Source organism: Urocampus carinirostris, chromosome 3 (assembly GCF_059441175.1).
Source record: "Urocampus carinirostris isolate Australia breed hairy pipefish chromosome 3, RoL_Ucar_1.0, whole genome shotgun sequence".
Lineage (NCBI taxonomy): Eukaryota > Metazoa > Chordata > Actinopteri > Syngnathiformes > Syngnathidae > Urocampus > Urocampus carinirostris.
This window is the reverse complement of record NC_142351.1, coordinates 4969989-4988313: the sequence shown is the minus strand read 5'-3', so window position 1 is coordinate 4988313 and position 18325 is coordinate 4969989. Positions and strand designations below refer to the sequence as shown.

At 40.1% G+C, this 18325-nt stretch overlaps 2 protein-coding genes across 2 annotated transcripts in view; both read right to left on the bottom strand.

Annotated features, from left to right (window-relative positions):
* The window catches only part of LOC148368423 (uncharacterized), a 219507-nt gene that overhangs the window by 85205 nt on the left and 115977 nt on the right, over positions 1–18325 (bottom strand). The gene's annotated exons all lie outside the window — the stretch shown is intronic.
* LOC148368411 (uncharacterized) overlaps positions 1930–18325 on the bottom strand; it is a 261108-nt gene continuing 244712 nt past the window's right edge. Inside the window, exons 4-5 of the mRNA XM_088329699.1 lie at positions 7025–7336; positions 1930–6156 (exon numbers count right to left, since the gene is read on the bottom strand). Coding sequence (XP_088185825.1) covers positions 4997–6156; positions 7025–7336 — 1472 coding nt within the window. The 3' untranslated portion in view covers positions 1930–4996. The remainder of the gene's footprint in view (positions 6157–7024; positions 7337–18325) is intronic.

Genomic DNA, 18325 nt, shown 5'->3' with positions numbered 1-18325 from the left:
GTTTTGTTGAAATTCCTGCTGAAATATGTTTGTATAGTTTGTGTACAAGTGTCCTGCAATGACGAGTCCAACAGCGCCAACTGCTGGTATGGGGTAAGGTTTAGGTTAGCTTCTGATTTTATGACAGGAATGCGGATATTGTTAGCGGTCTCTAGCGCGCGGCTAACAGTAAGCCACGATCTCTTGGTGCTCTGCAAAAAATTAACCGACAACATTAAAACCACAGCTGACAAATCTCGCGACATACACAGTAATGTAATTGATATTGTCAAGCTTTTCGGATTTATTTTCGTTTTGTTTTTGTCGCCATTTATGTTAGTTGTGCCGTACGTTGTACTAAAATGCTAATTCCCCTTATAGATGTTGAAAGCCAGCGGAGATGCTAACCACATGGTGTGTGTATGTTGTGTCGCTCATTGTAGGTAAATTTTTCCCGTTTTTATACTCGTTATTGTAATTATTTTTATTTTCTCAGATGTATAAAAAGGCTGATGTTGGTTAAAATTCAGATTAAAAAATATGTTGAATTAATTGTAAACGTTAAAACCACTACACGATCACTTGTTAAAAGAATCTTGTTAAAATGGATGTAAAAACAGTTGTAAATGTTTTGATTTTGTGAACTGTATTGTATGTCAAATGAAAAGAAAACTATTTGATTTGCTTAGAGCAGACTCTAGCGCGCTGCTAACGATGTTGAGAGCTAGCGGAGATGCTAACCACATGGTGTGTGTATGTTGTGTCGCTCATTGCAGCAACTGGAATAAAAGCCTCATCATCCAGTCCAGCCTGAATATGGATCCTTGGTGGGACGGGTACACCGCAGTTACATATATTATATATAATATTTTGTCCCTATTGCAAGTGCTACTAACACTAAATAATCAAAATTGAAACAAACAGAAATAGAAGGATTTTTTTTGCAATCAAATGCCTGCAAATGAGTGTAGCATGGGTATCTTAACAGGTGAGACGATAGCTTGAAGCCTTACCGTGTCAAATTGGATCCAAAGCTTAAAAACTAAATAGTGAATTTTACACATTTTTCTATGGGTATGTTTAGGTGTTACCAAAAGTGGCTATTTGGAGAAGACCAGTTTACAGTTTGAAAAGCTCTGCAATTGTGTATTTCATTTCGGCCATTTTTTTCTTGGACATTGTGAGAGTTGTAAACACTTAAATTATCGTTCCGCGTCCATCCCAATTCTGCACACATGCGCATAAAAATGGTGCGTAAAATATATCACTGGTTAGTACCAGTGTTCATTTTTCCTCTGAAAAGTGATGGGTCCTGGGGACTCGCATGCTCAAAAATCTATGGGTCCCAACAGAGATCTATGTGTCCCCAAAATTTAGCCTTATCGAGGTTGAGATTGTCTCATCTCATCTCATCATCCGTACCGCTTATCCTCATTAGGGTCGCGGGGGGTCTGGAGCCCATCCCAGCCATCTCCGGGCAATGGGCAGGGGACACCCTGAACTGGTTGCCAGCCAATTGCAGGGCACACAGGGACAGACAACTCATTCGCTCATTCACACCTAGGGACAATTTGGACCGGCCAATCCACCTGAAAATGCATGTTTTTGGAATGTGGGAGGAAACCGGAGTGCCCGGAGGAAACCCACGCAAGCACGGGGAGAACATACAAACTCCGCACAGGAAGTCTGGAGCTGGATTTGAACCCACGACAGGTTCCCATGACATGAACTGTGCCGCACAAGCACTAACCACTGCGCCGCCGTAAATCGGCGAAAATATATAATTTAAATCTATATATTAATTCAGTTTTAATCATCAGTTTATTGGTAATACAAAGCAGTTATCACTTTAGATTTTTCAGTTCACAAAAATATTGTACATTATACAAAATAATATTGCTGAGATATTAGTCTATATATTCATTCAGTTTTAATCATCACAGTTAATTGGTAATACAAAGCAGTTATCACTTCAGATTTTTCAGTTCACAAAAATATTGTACATTATACAAAATAATATTGCTGAGATATTTGTCTATATATTCATTCAGTTTTAATCATCACAGTTAATTGGTAATACAAAGCAGTTATCAATTCAGATTTTTCAGTTCATATATTCTTCGTGGTTTGCTGTCCCGCCACAGTTGTAATGCCTTATCAAGGTCCAATTGTTTGGTAAGATGCAACTTCATAAGCTGGTGTTGTGTTGATGGGTACACGTATCACAGAACATGTGGCCTCCATTATCATCCTCCTCATAGCGTAACCGGGAATATAATTCAGTCCATTTTGGCAGAAAAGCCCTTTTCTTGCTAGGAGCATTCTTTTTTTTTCTTTCGTCAAATCGTTTGCTTCAACACAAGTGTTTTCCTTGCCTCCGCGATCTTCCGAAGAGATTCTTCGCCGTTTTTTTTGTGCCGGAATTTTTGCCGTTGTTATCACTTTCTGCATTATGTTTCGATTTATTACTGACATTGAAGAAATTACCAATTTTGTATTGATTTTCACCGAATACTGTTTTTTCTGAGGCATACTTAACCTTCACCTTCACTCAACGACAACCACCATGACAATAACTTCATCTCGAAGCAAGGATATCTCGTTTGCCGAGATCGGCGTGCACATGAAAACTCTCACCCCGAGACCAAAACAACAATGGCGGATCTGCCTGACAAAGTTTGGAGTGCGGTAAATCTTTGTTAAAAAATGTAATGGGGTAATGACAATTTTGTGTCAAAAAAGTTGCGTCCCGGGGACGCATGTTGATTTTACACTATGCGTCCCCATCAAAAATGATGCGTCGAGGACGCAGGGACGCGGGCAAACGAGAATACTGGTGTATGAGAAGCAGCACATGGCCAACAAGGAAGGTGAAGAAATAAAGGATTTCTATCTCTTTTGGCAGTGGACTTCACAGGGATTGTTCTCATCCAGACGACCAGGATGGAGAGAACCACAGGCTCTCCAAGCTTTGTGGCTCTGGTGAGAACAGGCCCAAACCTTAGGGACCTAGGTCAGCGATCTTATTATTATAATCATTATAATTTTTGATAACAGGCAAGATTTTAAGGACACATGATGAAATAGATCATCTATCAAGAAACATGACACATATGCAAATCATTCATCTTTTGAATTCAAATCTTTATTATACAGCTGGAGAGTCTGCTCACTTCTTGTGAGTGAATGTTTTTTTTTTTTTGTGTTGGCAGCTATGTCCCCTCTAAGCTGCGCACGTGCGCAATTCCCGCACATTCTCAGCGCACAAGAAAATCTATCTAGCGCATAAACAACATCAACATAACGTATTAATTAATATCTAATATTAGACTTAATCTAATCTAATTAATTCACCCAATAATATTGTTTTTTTTGTTTCTCACTCATTAAGTGACAGGTGTCTAGACAATGATACGATGCAGTTCCCTTACTGTACAAAGCCAATCATGGCATTGACGGTTCTTGCGTCTGGGTCCCGCCTATATGCGCTGTGCAGATTAGCTAGCGGGTTAATAGATGCTAATGTAAACCCCGCATCATGGCGAAACGAACAGGTAGTGACACATCTACTCACCAAGCCACGGTAAAAAATAAATGCAGTTATTTTAAGATGGAATGGTTGAAGGAGTATGTGCAAAAGGGAGAAAACGCTGTGAAATTGGGTGAGATTTCTTCTTTTTCAAGCGAGAAAGGTCTACTCTGCAAAACATGCAGCGATGCCAAAGTAGCAAGTGAGTTTTCAGAGGGAAAAATGTGGATGGAATGGAAGCTGGACCATCTCAAGCGTCACGTTCACATAAAAGTCATTTAAAAGCTGTCGAAACTGTACGAAGACTCAAGATGGGACAGGGGATTAGTACATTCTTACGGGAGACCGCAAAATGAAACGAACTGATCTGCATTGATATAGAGCTTTTCAAGTCAATGACTTCCCAAAGCGCTTTACAACGTGCTCCACATTTCCCAATAGCGGCCTTGCAGCCATGTCATTTTTATTTGTATAGCCCTTAATCACAAAGAGTCTCAAAGGGATGCATAGGTTATTACACAGACTATTTTTCAGACTATTATTACATTATCCCCTGATCTGGAACCAACATGAGGGCATGGAAAAACTCAAAAAACCTCAACATGAGGAAAATGAAGAAACCTTGAGAAGGGACAGCACATGTGGCATCCCCCTTCCAGGATTACCAAACAGCAAAGGAGGTTGCAATCACAAATAATACAGAGATATTGTCCACGAAAAGTATAGGTTATTCATATGCTATAGAGTAGAAGTGTGTTTGAAACTTAGATTTAAACATTTCCACTGAGGTTGCAGATCGGATCTCAGGGGGAAGAACATTCCACAGCACCGGTGCCCGGATGGAGAACGCTCTCGAACCAGCGTAACGCTTCTATACCAGAAAGCTGGCGAAGCAAAAACTATGCCTTTGAATTTCTGAACTCAATCAAAATGAGACTATGTGCAATATTAAAAATGCACCCTGGCATACCCTGATAGTAGATGAGAGCACAGACATATCAGTACACAAAATGCTAGTCATATTTATTAAATACAGGGAGGAAAATTATTTTAACTACAAAAGTGTGTTTGGTGGCATCATCCAGCTGACAGCATGCACTGCTCAGGATATTGTGCAAGGAATAACTCGGTTTTACTCCAAACATGGACTTGACATGCAGAAAATGTAACCCAGTGTGGGTTCTAAAGTGTTTAATTAAGTCCCCACTCTACATGAATGTTTTACCACAAACTGAAAAAGAAAAGGGATTCTTGCCGGTGTTGGTTAGTTGGTGTAATTTCAAGTGTCCCTTTCGGGTGAATTTTTTTACCACAATCCGAACAAGAAATAGGCTTTTCGCCAGTGTGGGTTCTCATGTGCTGTTTTAAGTCCCCACTTTGGGTGAATCTTTTATCACAAAACTGAGCAGGAAAAAGGCTTCTCGCCAGTGTGGGTTAGTTGGTGGGATTTCAAGTATCCATTTAGGGTGAATTTTTTTTACCACAAACTCAGCAGGCAAAAGGCTTCCCCCCAGTGTGGGTTAGTTGGTGTGATTTCAAGTGTCCATTTTGAGTGAATTTTTTATCGCAAACTGAGCAGGCAAAAGGCTTCTCCCCAGTGTGGGTTAGTTGGTGTGATTTCAAGTGTCCATTAAGGGTGAATCTTTTATCACAAACTGAGCAGGCAAAAGGCTTCTCGCCAGTGTGGGTTCTCATGTGCTGTTTTAAGTCCCCACTTTGGGTGAATTTTTTATCACAAACTGAGCAGGAATAAGGCTTATTGCCAGTGTGGGTTAGTTGGTGTGATTTCAAGTGTCCATGTAGGGTGAATTTTTTACCACAAACGGAGCAGGCAAAAGGCTTCACCCCAGTGTGGGTTAGTTGGTGTGATTTCAAGTGTCCATTTTGAGTGAATTTTTTATCGCAAATTGAGCAGGCAAAAGGCTTCTCCCCAGTGTGGGTTAGTTGGTGTGATTTCAAGTGTCCATTTAGGGTGAATTTTTTACCACAAACTGAGCAGGCAAAAGGCTTTTCCCCAGTGTGGGTTAGTTGGTGTGATTTCAAGTGTCCATATTGGGTGAATTTTTTACCACAAACTGAGCACACAAAAGGCTTCTCCCCAGTGTGGGTTAGTTGGTGTGATTTCAAGTCTCCATTTCGGGCAAATTTTTTACCGCAAACTGAGCAGGCAAAAGGCTTCTCGCCAGTGTGGGTTCTCGTGTGAACATCCAAATCCCCACTCCGTCTGAATCTTTTATCGCAAACTGAACAAGGAAAAGGCTTCTCCCGAGTGGGGTATTTCATATGCAACTTCATATAAGACTTGCGTGGAAACGTTTTCCCACACTGAGAACATGTGTTACCACCTTCCGACTGCGAGTCGCTTTCAGCGTTTGCAGAGTGGGACGTGTCGTCATCATCCGATTCCACGTGTTGACAAGAGCAGATGCTTCCAGGCTCCTGCCAACTGTTATCTTCAGGGTGACCTTGATCTTTGACGGTCACTAGCAAGACTGGAAAATCGTCCTCCTCTTTAACGCGAACAGGCTCCCCATCCTCTGTCTCTTTCTTAATGAGATAAGGCTTCAGATCCTCCTCCTTCTCCTCAATTTTAACGGCAGGCAACTCTGGTTCCTGCCGCGCAGTAGGACGAAATTTTTGGCTGACGTCTGCAAGACACAAGTCAAATTTATTTGTATTTCCCTTAACTCGTTCAGGGCCATAACAGGGCCATAATGTATTAGTACTTTTTCAGAAGGTTGTCCCTGAGTGCCAAAACGCAAAAAAAATCAAAAGGCTGAGGCGCTGCTGATCAGTTAGTATTAGGCCTCTGGGAATTAAATCACCACTAGATGGTAGGAGTGGCTTTGATCAGATTTCTATGTCAACACTTAGTGCCGCGTTTTGTTCCTGTATTCGCCGTATTACTTTGTGAGTAGGCGCCGCCGTATATGCCAAGTACGCCCAGTGTGAGAAAAGCAAAGATATAAGTACAGACTTAACGCTTCAAATCGTTAGTTTTTCTAAAAAAAATGACCAAGGGCCTTCGTTGGGATAACTCATCGCAGGACCCTGCGATCACCATGACGACCTGAATTATGTGATCACGTCACCCGAGACATCAGGGGCTGAGAATTCTTGCAAATTTCATGCATAAGTTTAGTGTTCTTGTAATCAAATGTTATTTTTCAAGCAAAGTGTCCTTGTGTTTATAGAAAGTAATGTTTAGATATTCAAGGTATCGAAAATATAGATATTAAAAAAAAAGTACCGAGGCGAAACTTCTGCTTGAAATGCATTGTTTTGCGAGGAGCCATTTTTCCATTTTGGGTGAATTTTTGACCGCAGACCGAGCAAGTAAAAGGCTTCTCGCCAGTGTGTGTTTTTTGGTGTAATTTTAAATTCCCATTCTGTGAGAATCGTTTACCACAAACTGAGCAAGGAAAAGGCTTCTCCCCAGTGTGGAATGTCACATGAAACATGTCACATATAAGACTTGCGTCGAAAATGTCTTCCCACACTGAGAAAATGCGTTACCGCGTTCCGACTGCGAGACGCTTTCAGGGTTTGCAGAGTAGGATGTGTTGTCGTCATCCCTTTCCACGTGTTGATGGGAGCTGATGCTTAGAGGCTCCTGCCAACCGTTATCTTCAGGTTGACCTTGATCTTCCACGGTTGAACCGACCCCGGTCACTCGCAAGACTGAAAAATCGTCCTCCTCTTTAACATCAACAGGCTCCCGATCCTCTGTCTCTTGCTTAACGTGATAAGGCTTCAGATCCTCCTCAATTTTAACGGCAGGCAACTCTGGTTCCTGCCGCGCAGTAGGAAGATATTTTTGGCTGACGTCTGCAAGACACAAGTCACATTTATTTGTATTGCCCTTAACTCGTTCAGTGCCGTAACGTATTAGTACGTTTTCAGACGCTTGTCCGCGAGTGCCAAAACGTAAAAAAATTCTAAAGGTTCAGGCGCTGCTGAACAGTAAGGGAATTAAATCAGTATGATAAATCACCATTATATACCAAAAGTGGCTTTGTTCAAATCGTTTTGTAAATTGTTTTAAAGTGTGACTCCACACACAGACACACACATACTTTTCCTGGTTGTTCTCACCTTTGGGATTATGAATTTACGACAGCCCAGTTATAATTTCCCTCTTTCCGAATGAATAATTTTTGGATGTTTTCTGGCACTATGTTTTAGTTGACCTTAAATAACAGTTGTGAAGTGAAAATATTTATTAAATTATCCAATTTTAATCATTTGGACTGCAGGAATAAAATATTAGTATGATCCCGATATCCTACCCTGTGTATGGTTCTAATTGCACGTTTTTGGAGGATAAAAATGGGCTGTAGTGAACTTTTGTAATGATTGCCCCAGACTTCTGCACAATATGTTAAGTATGGCAGAACTGGAGAACAATATCATAAATACAATGCATTGTAGTTTAAAATGAATTTGGCTTTATTAAATATCAAAATGCTTTTAGATACTTTAGTTTGTATGTGTCTGATGTGTGTTTTCCACCTTAATTTATTGTCTATTATGACCCCTCAAAACTTAATTTCTGATACAATGTCTATTGCAGCACCATCCATTTTTACTTCTAAATTTTGATTTGCCTTGCGATTACCAAAGAATATTACTTTGATTTTATCTAAATTTAAAGATGATTTATTTATATCCATCCATGGAATAATTTACAAGCTGAGATCAAACATTGTCCAACTATTCATGTGTTCAAATTTAAATACAAAAAAAAACATTACTGGCGAAATACAGGGATGAAGAAAATGGGATATGAGTGAGATTGGAAATACTGCGTTTAAAACTATGGTTAACTTGTTGTTATTGTTGCTATTATTATATCATAACTGTTATAAATATTATGTTTATTGTTATTATCATTGGTGCCGCAGTGACACTTGGTAACTAGGCGCATTATGACGTTGAGGGATGAATATTGCCAAATTTAGTGTATAAAATATGTGGTTATTGTAATAATTATTATTATTGATATCTGACCTATGTAATAAGTACCGTAAAATCCGGACTATAGTCCGCACACATCACTTATTAAGTGAATCGCCACCTTTGTACTTAGACAAGCCGCACCTCTATATAAGCCGCGTGCGCCCGCATTAAAACAGGTGGCATAATCACAAATTTAATCCAGACCAGGCTGTAGGTTCCACCATTGTTTGAACAAATTTATTGACCCTAATAACAGAAAACAAACAGTGCGAGTAACTAAATAGATAGTACACAAACAAAAAACCACATTCGGCATCACGAGGGGAAAATGATACCCGTAATTAACGTATAATGCAGACTTGTAAAGTCCAGGTCCCGTTGAAAGTAATCCAAGGAAAAATAAATGTATATTTCCAAAGTTAAGGGTGGGAAAAATATATATCCACTATTGTCCGCTGCGACAACAAACAGATCTACCGGTAACTCAGCTTTACCCCACTTCCCATCAGCCCGCGTTTGCTCCGCCCCTTCTTTTTGATTTGCCCGTAGAACACATAACAGAACAAGTCTCTAAAATAAATACATTACAAAAATATACAGTTGCAAATACATATTATACATGGTTACACGTATAGCATGGCCGATGGCATAGAGAAAGCATTTTTTTCTATTCTGTATTTGTAAATATTGTATTCTCCTGGATTTACTACCCTCACGGATATAAGAGGACATTGCCTGCACATTATTATGAACACAATGACTTCGGTGAGCTATTCCCGGTTTTATATTGTCTTGTTTCAGACTGAACTCGATGTTTCTGTGATAAGCGGTGCAGATAATGGATGGAATGGAGTGTCTATTTTTAAATTAAACTCAATTCCAAGTGTTTATTGTCATATGCACAGTAAAGTTGCGAGCGAAAAAGAAAATAGATACGAAGGAATGGTTATCATTTCTTGAATCCCAAGACTTTAACCTTCCGAATGATGGAACGATGCATGATTCAATTGTTTGTTTGTTTGTACATGATTCAAATTGAATCGTTTCTCCGGCGCCGTCACGAATGGCAGCCACTCCAGCAGCTCCCGTGTTATTTTCGATTGTTCTCAGCTCAGGGATGCTGCTGGAAAAGTGAATTTCCCTTCGGGGATGAATAAAGTATCTATCTATCTATCTACATATTTACGAAGAAAGACGATACACCGTGAGAGTTTTCAAAGCTTTAATAATATAACTTTCATCCCAAACCGTGCCTGTGAAAGGTACCAACGCGTTAGTACGATCATGCTCGCAATCCATCAAACGTGCCTGTTAAAAAAAGCATCCCATAATTGTGAAATTAACGGTAGATCGTTCTAAACTTTCTCCACCTAACCATCGCCTTCAAAGGAGTCTTCCTCATTGTCCTAAAGAATTTCTGTCATACGGACAATTTAAACGTAAACTAAGAGGATGCAGTCTTTTTTGGTGCACATATTCTACTGGTCTTAATCTTACCTTTTATACTCCAGCGCCGCTGGTGGCCGTTAGAAAAATTACATAAATTGGCCGCTTCACTGAATAAGCCGCAGGGCTGAACATTTGGGAAAAAAGTAGCGGCTTATAGTCCGGAATTTACGGTATATCCATAAGAATTTGTCATATGAGACACAAGAGGAGAAGAGGATTTGTAAAATGTATTTAATAGGGAAGATAAAGGGGTAGGAAAAATAAGCATCTGCTTAGAAATATTTAGGTTCAATTTGCTGTGTTTTCCAGTGTTGATGTGTCAAGTTCCATTTCTTTGTTGGCCCTTAATCACAAGATGTCTTGTTGGACTGCACAGGATTACAACAACAGCATCCCCTGATCTGAAACCGACAGGCGGGCAAGAAAAAACTCAAAACCTCAGCACAAGGAAAATAAATGTTGTTTATTCTTTTATCTCTTTTTCCTTTCATTATTATATTTTTCACATTTGTTTATTTTTTTTTCCTGGTTGTTTTCATCTTCCTAGCACAATGTTACAAAATAATTGGTAATGTAGGGACAAAGCAAGAAAAACAACCCGGAGAGCCGTTCGGGACCCGAAAGAACTGGTTCTTTTTGGTGAGCCGAGAAAGACGATTCTCTGAAAATAATCGGCATCCCTTCAAGTAAACTCTGGTCAAAAACGACACGGCGGTGTTTGGTATTCGCTCAAAATATTTCAAATTCTTTGACGTATAACGACTTCTTTTTAAAGTCACGGAGATAAATTACTTTACTTGGTAACTAGTTACTCTGACGTCTTACAGTGACTATCTCAGTTACTTTTTGGTAGAAGTAGTGAGTAATTATGACTGAAGACTTGAACACCGGTCTTAAATCTTAATTTGAGCAGTTATCATGTGCACAGTACACCGGATATGTGTAACCCACTCGGAAAAATACGGGTTACAAAAGATTCAGGTTTATTTTGTATCGTTTCTCATTCGAGAGTGTAAAAAGCACACTAAAGCTGAAGCGATTAGCTGTTACCATAACATTTGTTCGTCAAACCGGCTCTGAAACGGGAGTGCCCACACTTATCAATTCCAAAGCTCAGTTGAAATTGCGATGCACTTTTTGTTCTAAGTCATGTTGGTATTTATCATTTTTTACCAGAAAGAAATCAGGGCACTATTTAAGTTGGATGCGACATCATACGAGTTGCTGCTAAACTTAATTTTATTTCCTGCACTTTTGGTTTTTAGTTTGAGTGATAAATTTCAGGGAGCCTTCGAAATGTTCATGTTACTTTATATGAGTCACTCGAGAGCCTCATTTTATTTCCTGCACCTTTAAGTATTTGCTCGAGGTGAAAAATAAGTCATTCGCAGTAAAAGGCTGCAAAAGCTGTATTTAAAACCTCTATTCTTTCTTTCTTTTGAATAGTAGAATTTTTCGCCAGCCTGCAAAAGTTTGGGAAGCACTGGCACTGTAGCAGAAGGGAAAACGACCAACCTGCCCCGAGCTGCTTGGAAACAGCGTCCGGACGTCGACGTTCTCGCTCGGTCTCCTCTTTGGCTCCCCGAAGCTTCCCTTGGAGATGTCCTTCATCACTGGAGCACATTTTCCCCGCGTTTGAAGCTCAACGAAATAACGCCACGAAGTGTCGCTCCAACTCGGGAGTAAAGGACAAACTTTCGAACAGGACCGCAAAGTGATACTTTTGTCGAGTTTACGTCGTTTTAAGTCGACTACAGGACGTTTGGTAGTTTTCTCGACATTCTCTTGTTCGGCGGTGGTGCAGCAGCCATGACACCTTCTCATTCGAAACACCATCGCAATGAATTGTGGGACACAGATACAAACAGATGACTGGATAGGTCGGCGTGCTGTAGCAGACCGCTAACTAGCGTGCCTTCGTCGCGGCCATTTTGGTAGGGGCAACATCGCGCAATGGATGTACATTGAAAAGAAATCACAAGCTGCTCATTTTAAAACTGATTTTCATGTGGGGAACACTTTGTTATCAACGTTACGGAAAATTAGCTTCAACATTTTTAAAAAATGAAAAAATCTTCCTTAAAAAACTACGTTATTAAAAAAAAACATTTCATAAACCATTACAGTATAGAAGTTCAATTTTAACAAGTAAAACTAAAACTCTGAGAAAAACCTTTTTCAAATTCAAAATCGGTGTTAAGATATTTTGAGACTTAAAAAACTTGCGTAACCTTAATTTTAACAATGTTTTGTTTTTTGCAAATCAAGGTAAATGAATTGCCATATATAAATATATACACACATAACTCGAAAAGAAATCCTCCATATATAAAAATATTGAAAACAAATAAAAACACTAAGTTAAAGGAAATTATTCATCAGACGTCTACTGAAGTGACCATATAGATTATGATAATTTGCCACAGATTTATGATAACTTGCCACGTGAAGGGTTAAAACACACTTCCTGAAACCATAAAGAGGACCGTTTTACAAGATTTTTTCTTGCAGGCGGGCAGGCAGGATAAAAGGCACACTTAGACCATAATTTTCCTAACATAATCCTCACTGTTGTGAGTTTCATACAATCAAGCTACACCCAAACAATCGCTGCGATTCTATTTCTTGGCAATTCATTTGGCATATTGATATCATTGTTGGTGTTAAATAGGTGTTCGTCTTCACCTTTTGGAGACCCAATTTTCAAAATGGTCATCTTCCTCCGGTTCTAGTTGATTATCTGTGTCCAAAACGAAAGATTTGGCTTGGAATCTCAGGTATTCTTCAAATGTGACTCCCACTGGACCCACACGTTCAGCTTGAAAAACCCCATTTGGGGATTTAGAGCGCATTCTCAAAAACCAATATGGGTTTTTTCCAGACACTTCAACCCTCACCCACATGTTCGCGAAACCCGGTTCTTCCGGATTATGGCTTCGTTCTCCTCAAAGTCTCGTTTCCGGTATATACTCGTAATGTTTTGGTTAGCCACTTTTGCTCCAGAGTTCAATGACCAGGTTACCATTCGCCCATGACTTGGGGAGCCGGAATGCAAAAAACAGACCGGCCAAGAATTTGTGTACGATTTTTCTAGGGTTAACGCGTTCCAATACCGCATATCGCGGTACATGCCTCCTTCATAGTCCTTTGCTGACCCATTCCATTGATGAAGGTCTTGGAGTCGAATAGTGACAATAGATTGTTAGCCCCTTGCCGGCAGACAGATGTTGAGTATCTCCTCTCCCTTGGCAGCTGGAGGGCACTCTCCCCTTTTACAATTGTCCTCATACACTGCATGTAAACATTTCTGTCATGAACGAGACTCTAATGTGATTTCAAGCAGATGTATAGTCTTGAATGTCCTTTGTGTTCCAGTTTTGATGACAGCCTTGATGTGTGCCCTGCTGTTCAAGCTAATCCACTGCTTGAATGTTGCTCGCGTCGTCACAAGAATTTTTGCAAAATGTGTTCATCTCAAAAAAATGGAATGACTGCATTGTCTTTGTTAGTTGCTCTTCAACTGGCTGGCAACCGGTTCAGGGTGTCCCCTGCCCACTGCCCGAAGACAGCCAAGATGGGCTCCAGCACCCCCGCGACCCTACTGAGGATAAGCGGCGCAGACAACGGATGAATGGATGTCTTGTTCATTTTTCAGCTGCGTCCCACATCGCAGCTAACAGTATTTTGTTCATACTCGTTCAGATCTGTCTTTTAGAGAGTCCATTGTCTTTCAAAAATGCATTGAGTTGAATAGCGTCATATAAATGCAGACCATTTACCATTTTCATTCCTAATAAATGAATCATGCTTACATATTGGGATGTACTGGTAAATCAGCTTGGTTATTCAAGAGCCTAAATCTTAATGACCATGTAGAAATTCTCTTAGGCTATTCACTTTCTATCCATTTATTTTCAATGCAGTTATATTCTTTAAATCTCATGATTTGACTCAAGATCGATTAATCTGCTATTTTTAAAATCATACAATCTTTCTCAGGGTCGATTAATCGGTTCCTCATTGTCTTTTGAAAACTCTCTTCCCATAGGATAGGCAAATTGTTTTTTTAATTTAACCAAGCTATAAATCAACATTTGTAACGTATTTGTTAAGGCTTGTCAATCGTAACGCGCTCATTATTTAAAACTTACGGTATGATTCATTCACCACACAGCCGTTCCTGAACCCATGACCTCTGAACTTTGCCACAGACGCGCTAACCACTTGTCCACCGTGTCGCCTGCAAACGTTCAACCAAGTGAAAACTAAACCATCACGCTGCCCAAATGTCAGGTCCAAAGCGATGTCCGGATGAAATAAGACATTTTTGAGTTACAATCAAACTCCTTTAATAAAGGAAAGCAAGTACATTGAAACAAGGCAAAATAGCGTTCTTAGATTGCTATGAAATAATCCCACCGACTGAAGCGTGAATCTCCTCCTTTTACCGTTTCATAGATTTCTGATCGGAGGATAGAATAAAAGGTGTGCACATAAGGGCATTCTTATTGGTTTAGACAGGAATCAAATATTTAAATGCAGTGTAAAATGTTAGTCGCTATATGACATACGAGTATAATAAATGATACATCAGAGCAGTTTATTGTTTGAAAATAGATAGGAGTCTTGAAAATATTACTAGTGACCTCCAAATTGTAGAGACAAACCGTTGAGATGCATGTAAAGAAAATTACTAGAACCGCTTTCTTCCATCTTCGTAACATTGCCAAAATCCGTTCAATACTGTCTTAGTCTGATGCGGAAACTATAATTCATGCATTTGTTACCTCCCGTCTCGATTACTGTAATGCACTACTCTCCGGTCTCCCGAAGTCCAGAATCAAGTCTCTTCAGCTAGTACAAAATGCCGCAGCGAGGCTTTTTACTAGGACAAAAAAGTACGATCACATAACACCGATTTTGGCTAACTTGCACTGGCTCCCAGTTAGCCAAAGATGTGACTTCAAGGTTCTCTTAGTATTGTACAAAATCATACATGGACTTGCTCCCTCTTATCTTTCAGATCTGATCTGCCCCTATGTCCCGGTCCGAAGCCTACGATCTGAGAGTGCCGGTCTTCTGGTGATCCCGAGAGCAAAGAAGTGTTCTGCTGGTTCGAGAGCGTTCTCCATCCGGGCACCGGTGCTGTGGAATGCTCTTCCCCCTGAGATCCGATCTGCAACCTCAGTGGAAATGTTTAAATCTAAACTTAAAACTCACTTCTACTCCATTGCATATGAATAATAACCTACTCTTCTTGTCGGCTGAAAAATAGTCTGTGTAACATAGTGTACTAATCTGTGAAGCCCTTAGAGACTTATTGTGATTAAGGGCTATACAAATAAAAATGACTTGACTTGACTTTTGCTCGGGAATCTAATGCTCTTGTCTTTGGGTTGTACGGGTTATCCGAAAGGAGTTCTATGCACCTGTTTGATAACAGATAGGACGCCCACCAGTCGCCTCCAAATTGTAGGGACAAAGTTCCTTTGGCTTGGGAAGCTTATACTCTTGACCTTGGAGACACTCGCTCTAGAAAAATACTCGAAAACGCAACTGCACAATTATTGAGTATATATAAATGTATAAAAGCAAAAGTACAGAATATAGTATAAAAGGCACCCTTAGAGCATAAATTGCCTTACTTTTAGCAAGGGGCAAGGTGGAAGAAATGATGCAACAGGTTGACAGTACTGATCAATGAACCCGATTTTAAGGTAATACACTTATTTAAATGATCAGGGATTGTTTTCATAGCGTGCCAACATAGGATATTTGCCCAAAACCCCAAGGAGGTTGTTGCACTAACCCTTTTTGTGTACTTTTGAGAACAAAACGTCCCTAAGGGTAGGGGTGTGTGAGAAGCAGCATATGGCCAACCAGGAAGATGAAGAAATAAAGGTTCCTATCTCTTTTGGTGGTGGACTTCACGGCGATTGTTCTCATCCGGAAGACAAGGACGGAGAGAACCACAGGCTCTCCAAGCTTAGTGGCTATTGTGAGAACAGGCCCCTTTATCCCTGGGGACCTAGGTCGGCGATTGTATTATTATAATAATTATGATTGTTGATAACAGGCAAAATTTTATGCAGACACACCATGAAATAGATCATCTATCAAGAAACATGACATATATGCAAATCATTAATCTTTCGAATCCATATGAAGACTTTTTCAAAGGCTTATTATACAGCCGAAGAGTGCTCAATTCCTTGTGAATGAATGTGTTTTTTTGATGTGTTGACAGAATCAGTGGTTGGAAAAGGGTGAGGGTATATGGTTTTGTGGCAGTGATGTTCCTATATATGGCCTGTGTGATACTTGGCCAATTAAGTGTTTTAAAGCCCCAACTTTCAGAGAATGTTTGACCACAAACCGAGCAGGCAAAAGTCTTCTCGCCAGTGTGGGTTCTTGTGTGTAATTTCTAGTGCCGATATGGATGAATTTTTCACCACAAACTCAACAGGTTAAAGGTTTCTCACTAGAGTGGGTTAGTTGGTGTAATTTCAATTGTCCATTGCGAGTAAATTTTTTAACACAAACAGAGCAGGCAAAAGGCTTCTCACCAGTGTGGTTTCTAATGTGTAATTTCTAGTGTCCGGTATGGATGAAATTTTCACCACAAAGTCAACAAGTTCAAGGCTTCTCGCCAGTATGAATTTGTGTGTGTATTTTTAAACTCCCATTTGTAGTGAATCTTTGACCGCAAACTGAACAAGAAAAAGGCTTCTCCCCAGTATGAATTCGTGAGTGTATTTTTAAGCTCCCATTTGTAGTGAATCTTTGACTGCAAACTGAACAAGAAAAAGGCTTCTCCCCAGTATGAATTCGTGTGTGTATTTTTAAGTTCCCACTTGTAGTGAATCTTTGACCGCAAACTGAACAAGAAAAAGGCTTCTCACCAGTGTGGGTTAGTTGATGTAACTTTAAGTTTCCATTTAGGGTGAATCTTTTACCACAAACTGAGCAGGTGAAAGGCTTCTCGCCAGTATGAATTCGTGTGTGTACTTTTAAGCTCCCACTTGTAATGAATCTTAGACTGCAAACTGAGCAGGCAAAAGGCTTCTCGCCAGTATGAATTCGTGTGTGCATTTTTAAGCTCCCACTTGTAGTGAATCTTTGACTGCAAACTGAGCAAGAAAAAGGCTTCTCACCAGTGTGAGTTAGTTGATGTAATTTCAAGTGTCCATTATGGTTGAATCTTTTACCACAAACTGAGCAAGAAAAAGGCTTCTCGCCAGTGTGGGTTAGTTGGTGTGATTTCAAGTGTCCATTTTGGGTAAATTTTTTACCACAAACTAGGCAGGCGAAAGGCTTCTCGTCAGTGTGGGTTCTAGTGTGTATTTTTAAGCTCCCACTTTCAGTGAATCTTTTATCGCAAACTGAGCAGGAAAAAGGCTTCTCGATAGCGTGGGTTAGTCTGTGTTTTTTCAGGCTCCAACTGTCAGTGAATTTTTGACCACAAACTGAGCAGGAAAAGGGCTTCTCGTCAGCGTGGGTTCTCATATGTTTTTTCAATTCCCCACTCTGGCTGAATCTTTTATAGCAAACTGAGCAGGAAAGATGCTTCTTGCCAATGTGGGTTAGTCTGTGTTTTTTTAGGCTCCAACTGTCAGTGAATTTTTGACCACAAACTGAGCAGGCAAAAGGCTTCTCGCCAGTGTGGGTTCTTGTGTGCATTTTTAAGCTCCAACTCTCTGTGAATCTTTTACCGCAAACTGAGCAAGCAAAAGGCTTCTCGCCAGTGTGGGTTAATTGGTGTAATTTCAAGTGTCCATTTCTGGTGAATTTTTTACCACAAACTGAGCAAGAAAAAGGCTTCTCGCCAGTGTGGGCTTTTTGGTGCGATTTTAAGCTCCCATTCTGTGAGAATCGTTTTCCACAAATTGAGCAGGCGAAAGGCTTCTCCCCAGTGTGGGTCAGTTGGTGTAATTTCAAATTTCCTTTTTCTGTGAAATTTTTACCGCAAACTGAGCAAGAAAAAGGCTTCTCGCCAGTGTGGGTTCTAGTGTGTACATTCAAGTTTCCTTGTTTGGAGAATTGTTTCCCACAAAATGAGCAGGCAAAAGGCTTCTCGCCAGTGTGGGTTCTAATGTGTTCCTTTAAACTTCTACTCATGGTAAAACTCTGACCACAAACTGAGCAGGCAAAAGGCTTCTCGCCAGTGTGGGTTGTAATGTGTTTTTTTAAGTTTCCACTCTGGGTGAATCTTTTATCACAAACTGAGCAAGAAAAAGGCTTCTCGCCAGTGTGAATTAGTTTGTGTGATTTTAAGCTCCCATTTTTGGTGAATTTTTTATCGCAAACTGAGCAAGAAAAAAGCTTTTCCCCAGCGTGGAATTTCATATGCAACTTCATATAAGACTTGCATCGAAACGTTTTCCCACACTGTGAACAAGTGTTACCACC